This window comes from Conger conger, chromosome 6, assembly GCF_963514075.1.
Source record: "Conger conger chromosome 6, fConCon1.1, whole genome shotgun sequence".
In the NCBI taxonomy this organism is placed as follows: Eukaryota; Metazoa; Chordata; class Actinopteri; order Anguilliformes; family Congridae; genus Conger; species Conger conger.
In genome coordinates this window covers 33,948,896-33,962,120 of record NC_083765.1, presented here as the reverse complement: position 1 = coordinate 33,962,120, position 13,225 = coordinate 33,948,896, and the positions used below count along the sequence as shown (strand labels likewise).

Below are 13,225 nucleotides of genomic sequence, written 5' to 3'. Positions count from 1 at the left end.
AATTGGCGTTATGTGTGTCAATTGAATATATTAATATTTAGATTTCACCGACAGAGGGCGACAAATAACTACTAAGGCCAAACATCTCGGGTTCTGCAGGACCTTTTTTCGGCTATGAGACTCCACCATGTCTTTAAATTCACTGTCAACCAGAGGTGGAAAATCCACGTTCAGAAAGTAAACGTCCTCCCCGAGTATTTTGTTCCAATTATCGGATTTGCTAATTCGCACAGTTAATTATTCAGCCAGGAAGTAGACCTAATTCGTGAAATTAACTGGCTCAGAGTTCATGGTGGAAGACACAAAACAGGACTTATACTTTCTGACCCTTGGACTTCACCACCTCTGGAGTCAATTTGCATGAATTTTCAAAAACAGAAAACTCAATGTTGATGTGCATGTACAACATATACAGTTCATTAAATTAGAATGATTTTTAACATTAATGAAAGCTGTAGGGTACATATTCCGATGTTATTTTGAGCACCACGCTGGAAGGTGTATGTATTCTCAGTAGTCATACTCAACAAATAAATACCTTAAGAACGATATTCAGAGGTACCCTACAAGCACACAGACCGCCAAAAGTTATCTATGCCTCAAATTCGTCGCACATGTCACGTGACACTGGGACAGTTTTGCAGCCCACGTCATGGCAAAGTGAGAAGAGAGATACTGAGTTCCTGCTCCTTGCAGTGATATTAGCAGTAGGCACTTAAATTGTTCCTTGTGACCAACTCGCATCTAACCACGTGCAACTGAGAAATGTCCGAGGGGAAATAATATTCCCGGGAGATTACAATTACGCACCGGAAAAATGTGAGCTTTGGAATTGAGCTCTGGGTGTTGGAGAATGGACTTTGGAAAAGTTGCTTCGCGCGCAGCAATGCGCAGAATTTCCCCTACCTGTCTTGTTTTCGAGAAGCGGGGAGTGGAAACGGGAGTACGTCTTCTCCAGCGTCTTAACTTTTTGTAGAGAGGACGGTATACGCAGAAAATATGCGGAGGTTGTAAAATGCGGTCGAGAAGGATGCACAGTAGTTGTGCGACTCCCAAGTTACTTCAGCTAATTGCAGTTTTGCTACTGTATAGCCAGTGTTCTGCTCAGGTGTACAACCTAAGTCTAGCAATCGAAGAGGGGCTACCAGCAGGAACAATTGTTGGAGACATAAGGGCTGGTCTGCCTGATGACATTCCAAATAGCGGGTTTTTCATATCAGAAAGCAGAGACTCCTATGTGTTCAAAGACCTGGAGATAGATGGAGATACTGGGATAATAACCACAGCGCAGGTTCTGGACAGGGAGAGTACAGATAAGTATGATTTTGTGGCAGCCACCTTAAATGGAGAGGTGATTATGGTACATATTGTGGTAAGGGATGTGAACGACCACTCTCCAGTATTTACCAGGGAAATTGTACTGTTGAATATATCTGAACAAAGTCCCAATGGCACCAGGTTTGAGCTGGAAGGTGCCCACGACCAGGATGAAGGTGAATATGGAACCCAGGGTTATCGCATAACTGATGGTGCGACCGGTGAGCTGTTCAAGGTGGAATACCGCAGTGGAGGAGAAAGTCTATTCAACCTGGACCTGGTTCTTTTAGGTCATTTAGACCGAGAGTTGAGGGATCTTTACACATTCACCATCGAAGCTTTCGATGGGGGGATTCCACATAAGACGGGGACACTACAGGTCCAGGTCCATGTCCTGGATGAAAACGACAATGCCCCTGTATTTAGTCAAAGAGAATATCACACGTCCATATGGGAAAATGCCCCGACCTCTACTACGGTGTGTCAGGTTTTTGCCACGGACCTTGACCTTGGACAAAACGGGCATGTTACTTACGAGATAAACCGGCGCCAAAGTGACCCAAATGAGCTCTTCTCTATTGACCATAGTACCGGAATAATCAGTGTGAACAAACCCCTGGACTACGAGACACAGCCATTCCACGAGTTGATAATCAGAGCACGAGATAACGGAGAGCAGCCTGAATACAGCAGTGCTCTGGTGGTGGTGAAGGTCCGGAACATCAATGACAACAGCCCCACCATCAACGTGATGTTCCTCAGCGAGTCTGGAGCGGCCGAGGTCTCCGAGGGTGCTGGGATCGGAGAGTATGTGGCCAGGATATCAGTGTCAGACCCTGACCTTGGAGAAGCCGACATGGTCGGCGTCTCGCTGGAAGGTGGGGATGGAAAATTCAGTTTGAAACCCTCAGATGGCTTCCTCTACTCCCTTTGTGTGGAGGACAAACTGGACAGGGAGGAGGTAGACCTCTATGCCTTGAAGATCGTGGCCTCTGACTTGGGCTCTCCACCTCTGTGGAGTGAGCAGACTCTTGTGATCAGGGTGACAGACTTGAATGATTGCCCACCCATTTTTGAAAAAGATGAATACATATTGAGCATCTCTGAAGACACCTTTCAGGGGAGCATAATTTTTCAGGTCCAGGCTAAAGATCTGGACGAGGGCATGAACTCTGTTGTGCATTATTCAATCGTGAATTCTGAGCAGGACCACCTGATTGACATTGACCCCAAGTCTGGACTCATAACCACAGCAGTGGGTCTAGATCACGAGAGAGAGGCTGAAATCCAATTTTCTGTGTTAGCTGTGGACAGTGGATTCCCACCCCTTTCTGCCACTACCTTGATCATAGTTCATGTTGAGGACATCAATGACAACCAACCAGTTTTCGAGAAACAACTATACAATGTGTCAGTTCTGGAGCACACACCCATTGGGACCTGCTTCCTTCAGGTAATTGCAATGTTGATTTCTGTTTCTGCTTGAGTAACTACTGTTAATGCCTTTGTGTGAAATGCCTTTCATGGTAAATGGTTGGAATTTATATAGCGCCTTTATCCAAAGTACTGTACAATTGATGCTTCTCATTCACCCATTCATACACACACTCACACACCAACGGCGATTGGCTGCCATGCAAGGCGCCGACCAGCTCGTCAGGAGCATTTGGGGGTTAGGTTGGCTCCCCAAATGTCGCCCCCTAATGTCGCCCTCAAATGTCACCTTTTCAGACATTTGACTAATGGCCTTGAACTTCTGTTATAGGTTACTATGCTGTAGGCCTACATTTATCCTGGCTGACCTGAATTATTGCCCATAGAATAGCAAGTGAATATTTGACGGAAATATATACCTAATATTGTACCTATTTGCTTTTTCACGTATATGCATGTGTGCTGGAAATGTTAATCAAATGAATGAACATTCATGTAAGCCACATCACAGGACACAGCATTATGACATTTGCATAAAGTTGCATAATAATGTCTGAACTGCATTGTTTGATTGCCTAAAATGACTCCAGATGGAAATGGTAATTTACTGTTTGAGTAAAAATATGAAATATATTGTTTCTATACAATACACAATCACGATAGCCACACAAACGGACACACACAGAATACACACACACACGGACACATGCACACACTCATCCAAAACAAGTGTTGCCCCTGAGAAGAGAAGAGATGGGCTTTCTCAGTGGGGACAAAGCACGCAGTGTTGAGAACCCCTGGCTGGTCCTACCAAGCTGCCCCTCACTGTCACAGTGCTTATGTAATGTGACAGAGCCAAGGCCTTGTACCATCTCCAGACTGAGACCATTATTCCCCTACCATCCTGACACAAAGACACTAAGCCTAACTGCACGGTCATGCTTTCTCTAGTACTATTAGACATGACAGTTTCAAAATTCCTGATAGGCAACAGTCTGTGATTTTAAGTGCCATTATTACATATTTATTTATTTATATATATATATATTATAGTGAACTTTAGAATTATTCACAGATTTGGCACCCTTGATGAATGTGCACAAAAGATACTGTAAACTAAAAAATTATAAAACCGTTATATTACATTACATTATAGGCATTTGGCAGACTCTCTTATCCAGAACAGTCCTATGAATCATGTAAACACGCATTCCATTCATTTCCAGTGCAGAACCTCAGCTCGAACTTTCAAACTTTTCAAGGCATTACAGATCAAATATGAATAAAGATTCAGCAGCTGCATTTCTTATTCCTCGCTTCAAATGTTTTCAGAAACATATTTTAGTGGACTGTTTATGAGAAATATGAAAGGTTATCAATGGTCCGCCATATTATTATGAACAGCAGTCTACCCAATCCGACTACTAGAGGTGTCCCTTGTTCTTGTTAATCCCATTGGCCATCTGACTGACAGAGCCCACCTACAGTACGATATATACTGTATTATAATGGACAGTTTTCTGAAGTTAGAAGTGTTTGTTGTATCCGACGTGGCACATACAAGCCCTTTGTATGGATTATTTTTGGCCTCCCTCACCATCTTCTTTACCATAGATGGGGACAACGTGTACCTGTGTCCTCTTCCCGGCAAGTTTGCAACCATTCCATATGTTTTACATAGTTTCATGTTTAACCATTTATGTGTTTTTGGCATACATTTCTACACTTGTGACAAGCAATTACCTCTCTTCTGAATAATTTTGAATAATTAAAATAATTTTGATGCCTATGGTTTTCAGAAAAAACATGTTGGTCTCATTTGGACCTTTAAATTATGATTGAAGGAAAGTGCTGTGACAAGATGAGACAAAATTTTACATTGAAACACAGATACAAGGTGGTGGGTCAGTAATGTTTTGGGGCTGTTTTAATTCCAGAGGTCCAGGGGCACTGGTTGAGATCAATGTTATAATGGATTCCATCAAGTCTCAGGGCATTTTAGCTGACGATCTGGTTGGCTCTACCACAAGTATGAGACTTGGCTGTAGGTGAAATTTCCAGCAAGACACTGACCCAAAGCATACCTCAAAATCCACACAGAAATGGTCACGTGACAAGAAAATCAATGTTCTGCAAGGGCCATCAGGTGCCAGACCTCAATCTAATCTAAAACCTGTGGGCAGTTGATAAGTGCAAACCAAAGAATGTGAAGGATCTTGCAAGGGTCTGCATAGTAGAATGGTCCAAAATCTCTTTGAATGCGTTCTTTAACCTTATCAAGCATTGCAGGAAAAGGCTCCATCCTGTTCTCCTTGCTAGAGATGGATACACTAACCCAGGGGTGCTAATAATTTGGATTTTGGTGAAATATTTTTTTATATAGATGAATGTAGTATTTTGGTTGGTTCCATTGAAACATTATTAAAGTACAATATTTTTCACATGTTGGTATTTTGAGTTTAAAACTTTGAAACGGTGACGCATGACAGGTTTGCCATTATTTTGCATAACCCCAGTCTCTGAATTTGAGCTGTGTTGGACCAAGCAGAGACCTTTATGTGCTTAAGGCTGAGGTAGTTATAAACTGCAGGCTTACTTCCTCTCTCTGTCTCTCTAACCTTTACTTCCCATCTGCAGCCCTTCCCATCTGCAACCTGTTGTAGCCTGGGATCCCAGTGCAAATAAGGTTGATTTATATGAACTGGTATATGAGTAAGACTTTGAACTGGGGCTCTCATAAAAAAGATGAATCAGAGTTATATATACGTATATACTTATGTTTATACCATTTATAGCTCAATACACTTAAAAGCAAGCGGTCTTTTAATCTCAAGCATCAGGTGTGATAATATTTTAAAAAAAATTGTTAGAAGAATGGCTTGGTTGATTCAGTGGTCTTTCAGCAAGGCCTTAACAAACAGCAGAGTGAGGATAAGCACAGGGTATTTTTGGCCTGTCTCAGTGCATCTAACCAGATTAGTTGCCCGCTATCAGACTCCATTGTGATAGGAAGACTGCTTCTAATACCATTCCATACCTCATTTGGATTGGGTCAGTTAATAAAAAATAAAAAATGTGAATTTTCAGTTTTAAACTTGGTGAATGATATTAAAAACATTATCTTCTTGGGGTCAAAGTGAGTTTATAATTACCTTAGCCCCTTGGTCCACTGGAGCAACCACCTGCAAGCATTCATTGTCAGGTACATTTTGTGTATTTTGAAAAGAGTAATATGATGTCAGTGTCATGTTGGAATTTTTCATGCAAAATAGTAGTGGGAGCTATTATGAAAAATAGTCTACATGTTGTTATTTTATTTAATTATTATAATTTTGGGTCAGTTTACTCATTTAATAGGATATCTATTTAGGTGCCTGTGGATCTAATTGTTGAATACTGAATCACATTCTTCTAGGCCAGCGGAAGGCAACCCTGCTCATGGGGTGCCAGAGACAGTTCAGGTTTTTGCTCCATCCAAACATATAACAACATTACTGGATTCCTTTTAATATTTATTTATTTTTGAATGTTTAATGAATGCAGGTGACCATGTGCCAGAGGCACTTAGTGTTTCACCATTCACAATATTCAGGCTCTGACTTCTCATCCTCAACACTGGCATTACAGAGTGGCCTACCTCTGCTCTAGGCTGCATATAAAGTTCTGATGCCTAGATAGGAAACGGCCACATTTGTGAAAAACATGTCTATATCTTCGTATATCATGTTTTTCTCTACTTGTGTTAGTAAAAGAGCCTGTTCATGAGCATAAGAGATAAATGTACTGTGATCTGTCTGATAGAAAAAGTTATTGATCCATAAAATAAGGTTGTGATTTATTCCTCAGTGGCAGGCATCTCAGCCCTTGTTAAGATGGTTAAGTGATGGATCTGCAGTCATTACATTTCTGTTTCATATATTTTATTCCTGTGGATTTTAAAATGACATGTTGAGTGAAAAGTGTTAATTACGTGCCCTTAAGTAAAATATTTAGATAACAGTCCCACAAGTCAGACAATGTATGAGAGAGGAGTTGTCAGAGTAGAAGGATTATGACATGATATCTGAAAATATATTTTGAAATACACTAAAGAAAAGCAGGGTTTGTTGGTGCAACACTTTCTATCCTCATTGAATGCGAACTTGATATGTGAAGGCTGTTTCTTTCCTCAAAAACAACCTGCTGGGTCCGATATATTGTACTCTGCACTCTGCACTCTGTTTACTTAACAGAGTGGCTTGCTTTCTAGAATTATCAGTTATGAATATGGTAAGCAGAGCATTGTCAGTAAGAACTCTTGGGTGATAGCGCTTGTGTCCATGAACTCAGTCGTGCCTGCTTTCTTCAAAGGCACTTTCGTTGTGACCAGTCACTGGATCTATTTGCGTCTTGTGTCTTATCAGATGAAGTAATGTTCTTTTTATCAAGCACAGTACGGGAGGTAAATCCCAGGATTGCATTTTATTACTGTGCATAGTTCACTCTGAATTGCCTGCTAAGAACTACATATCCCTTGGGTTCCTGTAAATAAGGACATATGATGTGACTTCTGAATAACAGTGGCATCTCACTAATCAACCCATGTTCCCTCTGGACAAAACCCTGTCATAATATGACTTTCACACAATGGAATCCTAAGATATGGATCTACCACAGCCTGTAGAATAAAATGAATTATGATTCCTTAGATTTCACCCTGACCTGATTTCACCCTGAATCTATCCCAGATTAAGTTTAGATGGCTGTCTTCTAGGCTGGAGGAGATCAGTGGCATTTGTGGTCATGTAACACCATTAAAAATTACAATTCCATTATGGCAAGGTTTATGGGGGAAGAAATAAAAATTAGTCACAGTTTCCAAGAGCTTGGGTTAGGGTTAGGGTTCTGATGGTTGATGTGAACATTAACTGAACCTTGCGCTTGAACTTTCAAGCGCAAACTGAAGACGCACCTATTCAAGCAGCACCTCTCCCCGTCCCTCCCTACCTCCCTGTGAACCTTAATTGTTGTCTTTGTGATTTACTTTGTGTATCGGTATTTTTAGTTGGCTAGGTAAGCAGTATTTGGATAGTTAAGTTTGGTCACTTTTGCTTTGTTGTTTGTTTGTTTATTTGTTCGTTTAAAAAAAGAAAAAAAAGGCCCTGGTCCTTATCTTTGTTGTACAGGTAGCAGTTGAAATTGTACTTCCCTCTAGGGTCTTTCAGCGCACTTATCCCTGGTTATGGGTATGCACTTTGTTGTACGTTGCTCTGGATAAAAGTGTCTGCCAAATGCCATTAATGTAATGTAATGTAATGTAAGTGAAGCCTCTGTTTGTTTGTAACTTTTTTTCTCTGTAGGTCACAGCAACAGATGCTGACAGTGGTGAGTTTAGCAGAGTGACTTATTCCCTCTACCTCGGGCCTGACGGCTATGACAAACACCCCCTCTTCTTGATTCACCCGAATTCTGGTGAGATCTGTGTGTCTGAGGACATTGACAGAGAGGCTGGTCTGGTGAACTATGACATCTTGGTCAAAGCTGAAGACCAGGTATGAGTCATTCAGCATATCTCATTATACAACCTAGATATACAGTCAGGTCCATAAATATTTGGACATTGACAAAGTTATTGTGACCTTAGCTGTCCACCACAGGATATTGGAGTTGCAAGTAATTAATGAATATGAGCTCAAAGTGCAGACTTTCAGCTTTAATTTCCATTGGGTTTATTAGGACAATTATTCAGGAAAACAACCCTTGAAGTGATCCATCTATATCTACTGCATATCCAGTGGCAGCATGATGGTTTGAGGCTCATTTGATACCTTGGACCCTTAATGGCTTAAAGCCATTTCAGCCAAGAAATGTGTTCTATACTGTATCAGCATAATTTACAGCTGAATCTAGTCCCACCCCCCAATTCCCATAGAGATCCATTCAAATGCAAAGAGTTTTAGCTTTGCTGAAAATAAGATATCCAGACTCTGATGATGTTGATATATCACGAACATCAGGAAGTCATGGTATGCATAGGCTATGCAACCATGTATAAAAAATGACAATTTAATCTATGATTATGTTAATTTGTCCAATTATTTTGAGCCCCTAAAATTGGGGGGACTGTGTAAAAAGGGCTGTAATTCCTACACCATTCACCCAATTTAGATGTAACTACCCTCAAATTAAAGCTGAAAGCCTGCACATATTCACAATTTACTTCTAATATCCTGTGGTAGACAGATAAAATAACAATAACTTTGTCAATTTCCAAATATTTATAGACCTGACTGTATTATTATTTGTGTCACTTCTGTTGTAATGGAAAATAACCTCATGTTTAGTTTGTGTGTCTCGTTATTCTCGAAAACAAGGCTGTGGCAAATTTTTTAATTATGTACGTTTGGGGTTAGCCGTTAAATTTGAAGGCAATGCTTTGACTGCAATTAAAATGGAAGTACACATGGAAGAACATCTTGGAACTGTTCCCCAGGGAGGCCTCAGCACGCAGACCTGTGTTCATATAGAAGTGGAGGACCTCAATGACAACCTGCCAGTCTTCAGCCCGGAGACGTATGTTACAAGCATTAGCAGCCGCACCCAGCCGGGCACAGAGCTTCTGAATGTAATTGCAGCTGACAGAGACTCTGGGACGTATGGGCAGGTGTCCTATGAGCTCCTCTCTGGGGATTTGTCCTCCCTTTTCTCTGTGGATAAAGCAACAGGTAAATGGGATTATTTCCCCTTCACCGGCAAAGGCTTCTGGTGTCAGGTTGTCATAGACCCTCGCTCCTCCCTCCATCGAAAATATATATATATATATATATAATATATTATATATATTGTTGTAGAGTTCTCCTAGCCAGGGGGAGCCCAGTGGATTTATTTTTTTTGAAAGTTTGCTTTTGTGTAAAATCCTGAGTGTTTCACATTTGACTGGATCACTTAATGCTGTGATTGGGATAAAGGTATTGCAAAGTCATGCAACACTGGGCCGAGGTTTTAATCTCCTTACTCTGATATGGCTTTATGACTCTACAAGGGTCACGCACAAGCCATATGGCAGCGATACTCAACTCCACATCCTGCGAGCCATAGATTCTGCAGGCATTTGTTTCAACCGTGCGCTACACCATTTGATTTCAATAATTCACTTATCTGAACCAAGCAGGTAGTTAGTGAAATCATGTGGTGTAGCGCACGGTAGGAGCAAATACCTGTCGACACTGCGGCCCGCAGGACATGGAGCTATATGGTCTTTTTTATACGTCAGGTGCAGCCATGTTGGAAAGTAGAAAGTGAAGTGAAGTCAGATATAGGTTTTTTTACTCTTACCAAACATCATCCCATCCCCCTCCAGGTGTGGTGTACCTGGCCTCTACTCTAACCCAACTGGGCACCGGCAGCATAAAACTCTCCGTATCTGCCCGGGATGGGGAGGGTCTGAGCTCTGTCCAGCCGGCCACGGTCACCGTGAACATCATGAGCAGTGCGATGGAGCCTAGCGTGTTCCAGAGGTTCCGCTACGCCTTCTCCGTGCCTGAGGACTCGCCTGTGGGCACTCCCGTGGGCACCGTGCAGGCCAGCAGTCCTGACAGTGAGTTTGGGTGTGGGTGCCATCTGATGGTCTACCAGATGGTTCTTCCCATAAAGTGACTGTTATCCACCTATTTGCCTTCTCAAAACGGCTAATCCTCGCTTTTCCTGCCTCAGCTCTACTGTCCACTCCCAACCTTCTGTAGAGACGATTTGACACTCAAGTGTGATACAGATTTAAGTTGTAGGGCACTTGTGGAAAAGGGGTTAAAAAGATAAAACTTTAGAAACTGGTCTTACGGTAAGCTTTGAATTTGAATTTTATCCTGTGATCATAGGGTCCTATTTGTGAAACCCAGAGAAATAAATCACTCCAGGAACACTGAATCCTGCCATAGAGTCATGAATATGAAGCTAGGCAGCTGTCTCTTTGCCTGTGGCTCTGTACCACACTGTGCCATGAGTGTTAGTGGCTGTTCAGACCGTATCAGGTGATTTCACTCAGTGTCAGTGTACAGGCCTTTAAAAGGCTTAGGCCCTATGGTATGACCTAGCCGGATCTCAAGCAGGTGTTAAACTTTGCTTTAATCAAGACACTCAGGAACCTTAGTATTTGAGCATGTAGTTTTGTGTTGGGTGTAAGAAAAATAATGAAATACAGTACCCCAGGGATCGCAGTCTACAATGAGAATAGCCACAAGCAATGAACCAAAATAAATACAGGAATTAAAATGATAAATAAAAATTTTTTTTTTTACAAAAAATACAATGTAGCCGATGCAGTTTTCCTGCTTGTGGGATTTAGCTATACCAAAGGAAAACTGAACAGCATACAGTGCAATCCATGAAAACTGTTAATTGGCTTTTGAATAGATTGATCATGCACACATTGCATGTGGAAGCCACAAAATATAGCAATATACCATAGACTGCGCTGAAACTTCTGCCTTAAACCTGGGTTGAGCAGGTGGGTTAAACGTGAACCTGACCTGTCTGACCGGAAAATTGCTATAGCTATACCAAAATGACAAGTTCCGAAATTGTAAGAGGCAAGAGGCATTTTCATCCAGAAAATACAAAATCAGCAGCACACCAGCTCACAACACGACAGACACTGGCTGGAAAATTTGGCCTTTGAGGTTAAAGTGCAGACTCTAATATGATGGATGCTATTAAGTAGATACAAAAAAAATGGATCATGGAAGTATATGGAGGTTGGTCCTGGAATGAGACTGTAGTCCAGAAGGCTATGCTTGTATGAGTGGGTCCCGATTCTAAAAGGTATTTCTAGTATGGTCCTGATTTTGAAATATTTACAAATCAGTGTGCTACTGTACCATATAGCCTGTTCTGATATGTATTATGTATACCTCCAGATTCCCTGGAGGCCCTGTCTTACAGGATTTCCTCTGGAGACCCGATGGGCCTGTTCCAGGTGCACCCCGTGTCCGGCCTCATCTGCACCAGTAGGAGTCTGGATCACGAGACCCAGTCGTACGCTCTGCTCATGCTCCAGTCCCAGGCGGCTAGCTCTTCGGTCCAGAGCAGTGCTCAAGTCAACGTCACCATCGCTGACGTCAACGACAACCTGCCGGTCTTCCCCAGGGACCGAGACACCATCGTGGTCTCCGAGAGCACCGCCCCCGGGACCGCCCTCTACATCGCCCGCGCCCACGACCGCGACAGCGGCGCCAATGGGAGGGTCCACTACGCCCTGCGGATGGAAGGTTCTGGAAACCTTACCGACGGTACCTTCGCCGTGGACCCTGGCCTGGGCACGCTGTCGCTGAACCAGAGCCTGTCCCTGGGCAGGCAGCCCGAGTACACCCTCCAGATTTTGGCAGAGGACGGAGGGGCCCCATCGCTCAAGGCGACCTTGACGCTCACCGTTACTGTGGAGCGCTCGGTGACCGTAGACGCCCTGGCCTTCGAGACACTGGCGTATCAGGTGGAGATCGGCGAGGGGGCCCCGCGTGACTCACAAGTGATCCAGGTACGGGCACACGGGCGGAGGCCCCGGCCCTACCCCGGCCTCTCCTACTCCCTCCTGCCCTTCTCTGGGACCCCTCCCTTTGGGATAGACTCCGAAAGCGGCTGGCTCTTCCTGTCGCAGAGTCTGGACCACGAGGCTGTCCCCCTGTATCGTTTCGGGGTGCAGGCCACTGCCCGGGAGGGCAGCTCCGTCCATCACGCCACGACAACCGTCACCATCATCGTCCTGGACGAGAATGACAACGCGCCCGTCTTCACCCGGGATGCCTACTTCTTTACCGTTCAGGAGGGCCCCGCCCCCCAGGGCCTGATTGGCTCAGTCAGAGCGACAGACAGGGACTCCAGGAAGAACGCGCAGCTGTCGTACATCCTGCTGTCTGACGGGAAGCACTTCCGCGTTAATTCCAATACAGGTGAGACCAGTACATCATTTTGGAAAAGGTATATTGAATTCACTGGTGTTCATGAGAATACAGAGCCTTGTAAGTCGTTTTGACTATTAAAATTAAGGTGAAGGTCAACAGATGGAATTCAGGTGTACTTTCACCATGAGCTGAAGCTCTCTCTGTCATTCTGTCTCTCTCCATCTCTCTCTCTCTCCTTCTCTTGCTCCATCTCTCTTTTGCTATCTCTCTCTCTCCCTCTCTCTCTCTCTCAGGGGAGATAATTAATTGGGTAGCTCTGGACCGTGAGGAGCACACTCATCACACCCTGAAGGTTCTGGTGACAGACCACGGTCTACCTCGCCTCAACGCCACCGCTACCGTTCACATCCTCGTCACGGACATCAATGACAATCCGCCCCTATTCTTACACGTACCAGCGAGCAAGGAGATCAACGTGCAGGTCCGTGACCCCAAAGCCTAAATCTAATTATCTTCAGCAAGGGCTCGCACAACACCGCCACCTGGTGGAGAGGATCTGTACACTTTCACCAGTGCAGACTGATGCTAAAATACATTTAAAA

The 13,225-nt window shown here is 43.4% G+C and overlaps 1 protein-coding gene across 1 annotated transcript in view; it reads left to right on the top strand.

The window, feature by feature from the left end:
• The first annotated feature begins 1,030 nt into the window (after window positions 1–1,030).
• Window positions 1,031–13,225, top strand: part of dchs2 (dachsous cadherin-related 2) — a 31,601-nt gene continuing 19,406 nt past the window's right edge. The window contains exons 1-6 of the mRNA XM_061246910.1: window positions 1,031–2,770; window positions 8,091–8,282; window positions 9,224–9,455; window positions 10,091–10,327; window positions 11,643–12,671; window positions 12,917–13,104. Of these exons, the coding sequence (XP_061102894.1) occupies window positions 1,031–2,770; window positions 8,091–8,282; window positions 9,224–9,455; window positions 10,091–10,327; window positions 11,643–12,671; window positions 12,917–13,104 (3,618 nt within the window). The remainder of the gene's footprint in view (window positions 2,771–8,090; window positions 8,283–9,223; window positions 9,456–10,090; window positions 10,328–11,642; window positions 12,672–12,916; window positions 13,105–13,225) is intronic.